General features: G+C 42.1%; 1 protein-coding gene across 4 annotated transcripts in view; it reads right to left on the bottom strand.

Annotated features, from left to right (window-relative positions):
* Window positions 1-12,493, bottom strand: part of LOC140190505 (keratinocyte-associated protein 3-like) — a 45,703-nt gene that overhangs the window by 14,375 nt on the left and 18,835 nt on the right. For 3 of the 4 annotated variants that reach the window (XM_072247141.1, XM_072247142.1, XM_072247140.1), the window contains 3 exons: window positions 8,359-8,543; window positions 2,536-2,595; window positions 1,201-1,392 (listed from right to left, as the gene is read on the bottom strand). In XM_072247141.1, the coding sequence (XP_072103242.1) occupies window positions 1,201-1,392; window positions 2,536-2,595; window positions 8,359-8,543 (437 nt within the window). The remainder of the gene's footprint in view (window positions 1-1,200; window positions 1,393-2,535; window positions 2,596-8,358; window positions 8,544-12,493) is intronic. The other variant, XM_072247143.1, reaches the window with a different exon arrangement.

Raw genomic sequence — 12,493 nt, 5'->3', positions numbered from 1 at the left:
ACCATAGCGCCCCATGGTATTTCTTTTAACCAATCATGGACATTTCTCTTGCAGACTTTAATATGGAACAGAAGACCAAACATGGCAAAAGGCAGCAAACTAAAGTACGAAGCTGAATATACAAGGTGTTGTGGGGATGGAACTGGACTCTCTGACTGTGGTATCTGAAAAGAGAATGCTGTCCAAGTTGCATGTCATCTTGGATAATGTCTCCCATCCACTACATAATGGACTGGTTGGGCACAGGAGTACATTCAGCCAGAGACTCATTCCACCGAGATGCAACACAGAGCGTCATAGGAAGTCATTCCTGCCTGTGGCCATCAAACTTTACAACTCCTCCCTTGGAGGGTCAGACACCCTGAGCCACTAGGCTGATCCTGGACTTACTCCCTGGCAGAATTTACATATCATTATTTAATTATTTATGGTTTGGTTACTATTTAATTATTTATTGTGTAACTGTAATGAAAACCAATTTCCCCCGGGATCAATAAAGTATGACTATGACTAAAATTAGGGGTGTGAACACTGTTTGTGCCAAATAGTTTTTAAATAGGACAGTCAATTTAATGCATTTTGTGCTCAATAAAATGAAACAAGTTGACTGTCCTATTTTTAAAAAAAAATCAAAGAAAAAAAGTAATAGGTGAAGTTGACTTGTTCTCCAACACAGTGTTAGTACCTCAAACAGATCCCAATTTCATAGAACACGTGTCACCAAGGGAAAGCCCTAAATTAAACCAAAATTCAGGTCGTTAAATGCATGCAATAATTGATTGGGAACTTTAGAAAGGGAACATGTATCTGTCCTCAGAGGGATCAGAAGTGGAAAAGGTGATCAATTTCAAGTTCCTGGGTGCTAAAGTCTCAGAGGATCTATCCTGGACCCAATATATACAAAGAAGGCACAACAGTGGTTGTATTTCATTGGGAGTTTTGAGGTTTGGCATGTCACCAAAGACCCTCAAAGACCCCAGGACATCTCCGAGGAGCGATGTTTCAAAAAGACAGCATCCATCATTAAGGGCCCCCATCACCCAGGAGATGCCCTCTTCTCATTGCTACCATCAGGGAGGATGTACAGGAGCCTGGAGACACACAGTCACTGATTCAGGAACAGCTTCTTCCCCTCTGCCTTCTGATTTCTGGTGAACACTGAACCCATGACCACTACCTCACTACGCAAGTTTAACTTACAAAGATTCGTGTTGGGTCAAATGGACACTCATTCGTTACTTGTATAACGTCCTTGATGGAACTGAGACGACAGGCTGCCAGCAATGTTCTTCCACCATTTGCAATGGTCAGCACCACAGAGACACCCAAACCGAGCACACAGGCTATGGCGATGAGTGAATTGAACATACTACTCGCAACCACGATGAACTTCTGCAAAATTAAACCAGAGGGAAAGAAAAGCATTATTGTAGTGGCATACGAGGACAGGAATGCTGAGTAACACTTGTCTTTATTTACAATTGCATCTGTAGAAGATGCCATCTAATCACCAGGAGTGATAAGATGGCATTCAGATTTATATCTGAACACTACCATCCCTTCTACCTCTTTTCATTGCGACCATCAGGGAGAAGGTACAGGGGTTTTGAAGGCACACACTCAATGATTCAGGAACAGCTTCTTCCCCTCTGCCATCAGATTTCTGAACAGACATTGAACCCATGAACATTACCTCACTATTTCTATTTCCTCTCTTTTTGCATTCTGTGTATTGCAATGTACTGCTGCCACAAAAGAACAAATTTCACAACATAAGTCAGTGATATTAAACCTAATTATGTCACTTTTACTGTACTGAAAACTTGGTAAACATTTTAAAGAATTTAACTGTATCTGTTGTTATATATTTACGATGATTGTGTGTGTCCATTTGGAGGGGTGGTGAGCAGAATAACAGTACAGTGGTCATGTTGTCCTTTTGTTTATTACTGTATGTGGATATGGCCCCAAAGTTTCACACTGTGAGTACCGCCGATTTAAATCCAATGACCTTTGTGATGCTGAGCATAATATGTAAATGCTAATGGAAAACTAACGTGCTGCGATTCCACAGAGTGTATCCACGGCATATTAGTTTGTTAGGACATGCAATATGTTCTGAGCTTGAACTCAACATTCCCTCTAATTTTTATCCCCCACAGCTACATGGACCAACCATTTAAGTAGGAAACTTTACATGGCCAGTGATATTAAACCTGATTCTGATTCTACTTTGCACTCTGAACTCTAGTCAACCGCGTCTCATTTTACATGCTCCTTTGTTCCAAATTATTAATAGTGCCAGAACCTTTGATCAGTGTACCCCTTATTCTCGGTATCTCCTTCAGTAACTTTCCCACTTTAAGAATATACTTTAAAACCCTCTTCAAACATCACTTAACCAACTCCTCTAACTACCCCAGCTTTCCAATATCTTTTAAGACAGTTCTGCTTTATTATAGACACGAATGTTTGTAGGGAAAAGATTAATGGCAATAAAAAGAGTCAGAAACAGAATTAATGCATTCTTCTCACCAGGACTGTTTGACTCAAGTTCCCAGATAACACAATCACTGCAATTCCAGTACAAATTGTCTGAAAGAGAGATTTACAAGCGAAATTACAATCTTCACTTGAGCTTTAGAAACTTGACAAGGCAGAATTAAAACAAGTTGATGAACCATTCGCAATGGGAACAATAGTTGTGCATGCAATCAGATGACAGGTGACAACGTAGAGATTTTGTGGTTTAGACTTGCAGGAAATTCCTCTGTGGTTATTCGTGTATTCATGTGGCTCTATTGTCTTTATATTGTAACATTTAGAGAAGGTGTTGGGGTGGGGGATGAAACAATAAATTTTGTCCACCTCAAACCCAACTACAAACAATAAATTCCCTCTTGTAATGGATGGCTGGGTGGCGAGGTGGCGAGGTGGAGCTACAACTCTACCAAAGGAACTGTAAGGTGCTTCTTCCCTCTGCTAGACTGCAGGTCACCCTTGGACAAGGTGTAGCACCTGCTTACCACTCCCTCCCCAGTCAGGGTCACGTGAAGCCATTGGGAACAGGTGGTGGATGGCCATATGAGCAGCTGGTGCGTACCACAAGTCCTGGTGACGCCAGGCAGACAATCTCTGAAGAGTATTGATAACGGCTGAGGTCACCCATTTTGTAAAGACATTGCCCAGAAGGCGACAATAGCAAACCACTTCTGTAGAAAGTTTGCCAAGAACAATCATACTCATGGATAGACCATGATCGCCCATGTCAATACAACATGGCACATAATGATGATGACATACGACACAACACGTAACAATGATGAATGGACGGCATCGAGGTTGACGAGTCACTTTGGTTCAAGGAAGCAGTTCAATACTAAAAGAAGGCGGTTGCTCTAATTAAATGTAACCTCTGGACTGAATGCTGGATGGCTAAAATTCCTAGGGTAGGGAAATGCGATGTACAAAGGGAGGTGAGGGCTGCATCTTAGAAGTCATAAATCCTTTCGTACCAGAAGCAGCAGGAGTGTCGTACAGGTGGAATGCATACGGTCTTTTGGGGAATCAAAGGCTAGATAGCATGGGTTTAGAGTGAAATGGGAGCGATTTAATAGGAACCTGAGGGGCAACTTTTTCCACTCAGAAGGTAGCCAGTCTATGGAACGAGCTGCCAGAAGAAGTGGCTGAGGCAGGTACATCAACAAAATTTCTGGAAAAGCTTGGACACTTGGGGAAAGGTTCAAACAAGGGGCTCCCAACCTTTTTTATGCTATGGACCAATACCACTAAACAATGGGGACCTCAGGTTGGGAACCCCTGGTTTAGAGAGATATGGGCCATATGTGGGCAAATAGGACTAGCTTCATCCCTTGGGGGGAAGGTTTAGAGCAAGAGTTCCCAGCCCGGGGTTTATGGACCCTTTGGCTAATGGTAGCAGGGTCCATGGCATAAAAAAGTTTGGGAACCCTTTATTGGCTAGGTGTGGGCAAATGCAACCAACTTAGATGGGAACCTTAGTCAGCGTGAGCCAGCTGCAGAGTAGTGGACTGGGCATGGGATATAAACGTGACCACACCACCACCATTAAACCACGCATTAAACCCGGCTCCTACTTGTACTCACAAAGTCAAAATAATCCGGAGGAGAAAGGGGGTTAAAAAATAAAGCAGTCACCAACTCAGGAGGCAAGAGGAATAGAATAGTTTGTATTAATTACAGCCATATTTACTTGCTTTGCCTTGTGAAGGGTCAATTAAGACAGAAGTCGAATCAGTTTTAATGTTTTAATTGCAGAGCTTGGATTTGATCAAAACACTTCCTAATAATTTTCTACTTCATTATGTCAGTGAATTGGTGCGTTAGTAAACTTTGCCTCTGCACAGCTAAATGTAAAAGTGCGCAGCAGAGATTTGTTATTATGCCAAAAGGAGCTAGTTTTTTCCAAAAGAAAAGGCACAAATACTAAATCTATTTCCATTACAGGAGTACTGACTAATATCATGACTTCCAACAGCTATAGTATGTAAAGAAATTACACCTATTGTAAAATATGGTGCTATCTTGTACAGTTTAAAGCTGTCAGTTCATGTTATTTTTATGAGGCCTGCTCTGTAGTTTATAGTTTAAGCAACAGTTACGACCTTCCTTAAAGCACTGACCTTAAATGGCACCTCAATGAAGGAACGCAATTTTCTTAACCTTAACAACTCTGACTCTAAAAAAACTCAAAGAAACACATTAACACTACAGACTGCAAATGCTGGAACCTGGAGTGACAAGCAATCTGCTGGAGGAAATCAAGTTTGTCACTTGTGGAGTGTATTGCACTCAATTCTGGTCACCCTATATTGGAAAAACCAAATGCAGACTGGGCGATCCTATTGCAAAACAACTCCATTCAGTTTGCAAGGAAATCTTGTCACTTTAATTCTCCCTCCCACTCTGAACTCTCAGCCTTTTGACTTTGTTCTCATAACGCCCAATGTAATCTTGTGGAATGGCATCTTATCTCCCATCTAAGTAAGTCAGAAACCTTGGGATTCAATATTCAATTATTTCAGATAATGGTGACCATCTCTCCTGTAATATTTTAATGTGATTTTTTTTCACTTTTCAGAAGTACCAAAAGATTGAGAGGAGTCTTGATAGAGGTATAGAAAATTATGAGGGGTATAGTTGGGTAAATGCAAATAGGCTTTTTCCACTGAGGTTGGGTGGGACTACAACCAGAGGTGATGGGTTAAGGGTGAAAGCTGAAAAGTTTAAGGGGAATATTAGGGGAAACTTCTTCACTCAAAGGGTTGAGAGTGTGTGGAATGAGCTACCAGCACGACTTGGGCACGTAAACTCAATTTCACTGTTTAAGAGAAATTTGGATAGGTACATAGATGGTTGGGGTATGGAAGGCTATGGTCCGGGTGCAGGTCGATGGGAGTAGGCAGTTTAATTGGCTTGGCATGGACCAGATGGACCAAAAGGCCTGTTTCTATGACTCCACAGATATCCCTTATTTTTTGGGGTATTTTCCTTTATCTCAGGTTTTCAGTAACTGCAGTGTTCTTATAGTTACATTATTTTTCTTCAGCCACAAATTATGGACTCATTTTCAAGTACTCTTCATCTCACATTCTTGATATTTATTGATTATTTATTTAAAAATCTTTTTTCCCCCCTCTTTCTTTTTGTATTTGCACATTTTATTGCTTTTAATCTGCCCTTTGGTTATGGTCTATCCTGTTGGGTGTGGTCTTTCATTGATTCCATCGTGTTCCTCATATTTACTGAGACTGTCGGCAAGAAAATGAATATCAGACTTGTATATAGTGACATACAATTGCAAGAAAAAGGTTTGTGAACCCTTTGCAATAGTTTTTCTGCATTATTTACTCATAAAATCTAATTTTCATCTAAGTCACAATAATAGACAAACACAATCTGCCCAAGCTAATAGCAGACATTCCACCCTGCAAAAACTCATATCAGGGAGATAGCAGCATCAATTTGCGGGAGACTCCCGGAACTTCCGGGAGAGGTGGGATGTCTGCAATAGAGTAGCTCCTTAGTAGCTAGCCAGCTAGTTTAAATAATGTTAGCTATGCTAATGAACGAATGACACCTGTTAAACTCATCTCAACATGTCTTTTACAGTCTTAACCCACCATGGGCAATAGAAAAGTCACTGCTGCAAACAGTGCAGTGAGTAACACTGTCATTATTTTTGACCCCTATTAGGCAGGGGTACACTTTAGTGTAGTCTGGGGTGACGTACGTTTTATATTTTCTTTTTTTGGAACACTCTGCCACTCTGACTTTTTTTGGTAACTCTCTCGCTCGTGGTCACTCTCACTCGCGCTCGCTCTCGCGCACTTGCTTTCTCAGTCTCTCTCTCGCACTTGCGCTCTCTCTCGTGGTCGCTCTTACTCACGCTTGCTTTCTTACTCTCACGCTCTCGCTCTTGCGTGCTCTCTCTTTCTCGTGGTTCCTCTCTCTCTCCCTCTCTCGCGGTCGCTCTCACTCGCGCTCACTTTCTTTCTCTTGTGCTCATCCCCTTGCTCTTTCTCGCATGTTCTCTCATGCGCACTCACAAAAAAATCAATTTCCGGGACATTGTATATAAATTGCGGGCATCAGGCAGCCACTATTAATATGCAGGAGACTCCCGGAACTTCCGGGAGTGGTGGGATGTCTGTAATAGCACACAAACATTTGTATTTCTTCTCATCAATATTGAGTAGACCATTTAAACAATCACAGTCTAAGTTCAAAAAAGCATGTGAGCCCCTAGAGTAATGCAGTTTTTGGCAGAAATACACTCTGCTATGTTTGGAAGAATAAGGGCACTGCACATCAACACCAAAACCTTGTCCCAACTGTGAAGCATGGTGGAAGCAGCATCATAGTTTGGGGCTGCTCTGCTGCCTCAGGACCTGGAACAATGAATTCAAAACTGTATCAAGACATTTTACAGGAGAACGATAGGGTAGCGGTCCATCACCTGAAGCTTAATAGAAGTTGGAAGATGCAACGAGACAATGATCCAAAAGACAAGAGTAAATCAACAACAGAATAGTTTAAAAAGAAGAAAATTCATGTTTTGAAATGGCCAATTCAGAGCCCAGATCTTAACCCAATTGAGATGCTGTAGCATGACCTCAGGACGGCTGTTCATGCAAGGCATCCCAGAAATATTGATGAACTGAAACAGTTTTGTATGGAGAAATGGTCTAAAATTCCTCCTCGCTATTCTGCAAGTCTGATTAGCAGCTACAGAAAACATTTGGTGGAGGTTATTGCTGCTAAAGGAGGTTCTACCAGTTATTAAATACAAGGATTTACATACTTTCTCCAGCCTGGACTGTGAATGATTAATTATATGTTCAGTAAAGACTTGAAAAGTACAATTGTCTGTGTGTTATTAGTTTAGGCTGATAGTGTTTGTCTATTACTGTGACTTAGATGAAGGTCAGACCACATTTTATGAGTAATTATTGCAGAAAACCATGTAATTGCAAAGGGTTTTCTTGCAACTGTATATACTTTGATAATAAATTTACCTTGAACTTTCAGAGAGATCAGCTATGATTAATAAACTGCCATTGCCCACAACTAGACAGCACCAACAGCACTTCTGTCACCTAAACAACCTTGGTCCTCACTCTATCACAAAGCTCATCTCTGTTATCTGCAAACCCACCCCCCCCCAAACTATTTCAAACTAGCTTCTTTTCTCACCTTTCCATTACTAACATATCAAAAGAGACACCATAGGCAAACCCTAAGAGCCAAAGAGATGTGAGCCAATAGAATTCAACAGGTCAACTGAAGGGTTAGCCAATCGGGGCTGAGGAAAGTGCTATTTAACCATGAGCATTCCCAGAGAGAGACCCCAACAACTGCACACTGAGCATGTCACCTCAAATGGTGATGAAATGTCTGCAAGCTAATTAACATGCTCAGTGAACACTGTAACATCAAACTGATGAATATAAAACAATCTGCTGGAGGAACCCAGCCGGCCAGGACCAAAATGAGCAATAAATGTTTTGAGCCAAGACCCAATGCATCAACGGTCCATGTCCCTCCATAGCTGCTGCCTGACCCACTGGGAAAACTTGTTTTTAAAATTTTCTCCAGATCCCAGCATCTGTATTCACTCATGTCTCCAGTTTTGAAGAACGATCACTGACTTAGTTTCTTTCTAAGGATGCTGCTTGGCGTGCTTAATTTTTTTCCTCTGACGTATTTAAAACTCAAAAGAAAATATTCCAGTGTGCATTAGTTGCAGATAGAACCATCATTCTAATAGCTTTAATGGTAAAGTTGTGTGGAAGGGAAAATAAAATAGGATAACCGTACCAGTATTCCTGAGATTGCGACAAAAACATTGGTCACAGAATACTCAACAGATAGACCATTTCCTGGCAAGGTGACATGGCGCAGGATTGTTCCATGGACAATCGCTCCTAGTATGAAGTTCAAGTGCCCGGTTATAATTAAAACAATTCCTACTTTCATCAGCAGCTTTTTATCCAATGAATTATCTGAAACACAAAATAGAAATGCATATGAAATGTGGTTTCACCTGTTGACTCCTGCATCAACAAGGCAAATGACTTTTCTCAACAATATCTACAGGTGATTTTTACCACATAATATTGACAAACTTTTTAAAAAGAAGAAGACTGGATCTTAATTTAAAGAAATGGTTAACTCCAGGGAGGATCCTGGCAGCTACAAAGTTCATTTATTATCAAAGTATGTATATTTTTATAAAACATTGAGATTTGTCTCCTTACAGGCAGCCATGTAACATAGAAACATAATAAGTCCAGAGATGATAAAAAAAAACAAATCACGCAAACAATAACAGTAAGCAATTATTGTTCAGAACTGAAGTTCACTAAAGTGGGTCCACAGACACGAAGCTGGGCATCACTGCCACCGGTTCAGGAGCCCACTAAATGCAGGCCACAGCCTCAGTTCAGTGCAGAGACGAGTAAATCTTGCACAGCAGCGAGGTGAACCATCTCGTCCCCACCTTTCATACCCACCTGGCTTAGCCTACCACCTTCCAGCTAGCCTCCTCCCCCCTCCCGCCGCTTTTTATTCTGGCATTTTTTCCTTTCCTTTTCAGTCCTGAAGGAGGGTCTTGGCCCAGAATGGCATACGTTTATTCACTTCCATTTATTTGCTGCCTGCCCAGCTGAGTTCCTCCAGCATTTGTGTGTGTTATTTTGGATCTTTTGCCTATTGGGAGAGGAGAGAAGAGAAAGTGCCCAGGGTAGGTGGGGTCTTTGTTTATGCTTTACTGATGCTGTGAAAATTACAGAGTCCATAGAAGAGAGACTACGTCCTGTGATGTGTCCGTCCCTCTCTGCAGCTTTTTGTGGTCGCCTGCACAGCAGTGACCATACCAAGCCATTAGGGATCCAGATAACAGCACTTTCCATCTTGCATCGATAAACCGCGCCAGGGTCATGCCAGATGTCTTTAGCCTTCTGGGGAAGTTGAGGTATGTGGCCAAGTGGTTAAGGCGTTCATCTAATGATCTGAAGGTCGCTAGTTCGAGCCTCAGCTGTGGCAGCGTGTTTGTGCCCTTGAGCAAGGCACTTAACCACACATTGCTCTCGTGTCTGTGCGAGGAGTGGCGCCCCACACAGACTTCCAATCTGTGCCTTGTAAGGCATGAAAATGCCCGATGCAGGCCTCTCATGGTCTGAGTCGACGTTCCCTCCCTCCCTCCCCCTGAGGTACTGGGGAGCTTTCTTGGCTGTGACATAAACGTAGTTGGATGAGGATAGGCTATTTGTGGTGTTCACTCCAAGGAACTAGCAGATCTCAACTGCTGATGTAGAGAAGAGCATGAGCACCACTCCCCTTCCTGAAGCTTGGCATGGATTAGATGGGCTGAAGGGCCTGTTTCTGTGCTGTACTTTTCTATGACTATCACTATGATCAGCTCTTTAGTTTTGCGAACACAGTCCATACCCAAAGACAGCCTGAGATGAGATTTTAATTCCATAACTCTTAATCATGTTGAATTTAAATTCCCCTGTTGCCAATGTGGGATTTAAAACTCATATCACTGGATCTGTGATTATATTATAGTTACATGAGCCACCAGTGATTTATTGCTATATATAGGGGGCAACGTGCAAATATTTCTTGAGATGGGACAGTGAACTTGAATAACAGATTATTATTTCCAGAGTTTTGTTTAATATCCATTTGAGATTACAAAATAACTCCTTCATACATTATTCACCCCAAAATTCTAACATCCCACTAATCATCCACAGCTTCCAAAATTAGAAAACTAAATCAATCCACAACTTTCTCCCACACTTGACCCTAAATGAGCAAATCCTTAGTTGAACAATCACCTCAGTTCTACAATGATTAAACCCTGTCAAGCCATCTGAGTTAAATAGTCCAATACATCATCTTTCATTTTCCTCAGCTTAAGCAAACATTAGTCTCTTCTTCTCAATCTCAGAAAGATAGCATATTTGATATGTCAGCTCCTCAAATAACTAATCCCATTTCTTCAAATTCTTTCCTCCACATTTGACACTGTACTCTTGGTGCTTGGGTTTATAACCACATTACTGTAGAAGGTTTAAAAGTGAGGGAGAAGGAAAATAGGTTTGTTGGTAGAATCAAACAATTGTTGCGAGCAGTGGCGGAGGATGAACAATTAAATGTGGAGGCTGGAACGTGAGGGCAAGGGTAATTTTAATGTGGTTCAGGGAGTGAAGGGCAAAGGTCAGGGAAAAGGAGAAGGCATAATGATGATGGACTACCATTCCTGATGTGGCTTTCTCTCTCCTCAAGAAAGTTCTCTTCACTTAACGAATTTAATACTTGTATTAGGTAACAATCAAGGATTCTCCTGACAGCATGTACATCCACTTCTCCTTCTGATTAAAACAATCTGTTCCCCACTTTGGCCTCTTACTGTTTCTCACCTGTCTATCACCTCCCCTGGGCCTGTCTCTCTTCCCTTTCTCCTATGGTCCACTCTCTTCTCCTACCAGACTCCTCCTTCTCCAGCCCTTTACCTTTCCCACCCACCTCACCTCACCTATCACTTTCTAGCTATCCTCCTTCCCCTGCCCCCCCCCATATTTTTATTCTGGCACCTTCCCCTTTCCTTTCCAGTCCTGAAGAAGGGTCTCGGCCCAAAACCTTGACTGTGTATTCATTTCCATAGATGCTGCCTGACCTGCCGAGTTCCTCCAGCACTTTCTGTGTGTTGCTTTGGATTCCCAGCACCTACAGAATCTATGGCGTTGAAGCATTCTCTTTGTGAAAAGGCACTGTGCTGATGTAAGATGCTAAAAATCTTTTTTGTCCATGACACCACTTTCTTTCTGCATCTTTCCAATGTTTAAATCCGATGACTGTTCTCAGATTTAAAAAAGAAACATCAATTCATCCAACTCACCAGTTATTTTTCTAAACCTGTTAGAATATTTTTTTTTAAATATACATATTTGCAAACATCCTCTGTGGAGCCACTGCTCTCTTCAAATCCACAATCAAAACAGCGCAGCAGACACGCTGGGCTGACGCACACTGACTAGATTCTCTTGACAATGCATGTCTGCTTCCTAACACTGGTGTTTAATGTAATTGGTTTTTCCTTTCAGCTTGGTGATGAGTCACCCTTCATTTCTTTTCCTCAGTCTGTGTATTGTTTGGTTTTGTAGACACATCTGATTTTCCTGACTGTCTGAGTCTCTGAAGAGAGGAACAGAAACTGGGTTACATAGAGGCGGGCCTTAAAGGGGCACCAGCCAAATGCAGGAAATAGTTGGGTGGCACCATGGGCCTGCATCTGCACTGTATTGCTCTGCGACTCTGATATGCTGATTTCTGACCCCATGGTGGCAGGGTGCAATCCCCCCTGATCTGGGCTGACACTTACGTGCCGGGCGGCACCTAATTAATTAACTTGTTTATTTCAGCTTTCTTCTTAAAGATGTGCTGGGTGCACCCCGGCTACCGCTGCATTCTCCGCGATCTGTCCGCGGCCCGGGGGTTGGGGTGGTGGGACACTAGGGTGTCAACTCATCGTCGATCAGGGCAGGCAGGTCATCTTCTTCTATGTCTGCCTGCCTCAATGTCGAAGGTCGAAGTTCGCTGTCTGCTGTGGAAGGTTTGCTTGACTGCTCAGCCTCGCGCATTTTTAGATCATACAGTTCTTTGTAAGCACTCAAACCAACCTGCAAATATGCCCTAAACTGATGTACCCTTTCAAAATTAAAGTCGTACTTTATCACTGCAGCGAAAATCTCATGCAGTTGCTTCACGTTCAGTTCCTGGACGACTTCACTTTCGGTCCGTTCGCTACTGCATTTGGTTTCAATTGTTATCCTTTCCTCTTCCAATTGCACTAGCTCTTCATCTATCAGTTCTTGGTCACGGGATGCCAAAACCTCTTCAACATCATCTTTGTCAACTTCCACAAGCCAAACTCACTTTGTCC

Source organism: Mobula birostris, chromosome 30 (assembly GCF_030028105.1).
Source record: "Mobula birostris isolate sMobBir1 chromosome 30, sMobBir1.hap1, whole genome shotgun sequence".
In the NCBI taxonomy this organism is placed as follows: Eukaryota; Metazoa; Chordata; class Chondrichthyes; order Myliobatiformes; family Myliobatidae; genus Mobula; species Mobula birostris.
Note: the sequence above shows the minus strand (reverse complement) of the source record. Positions and strands in the feature narration are given on the sequence as shown.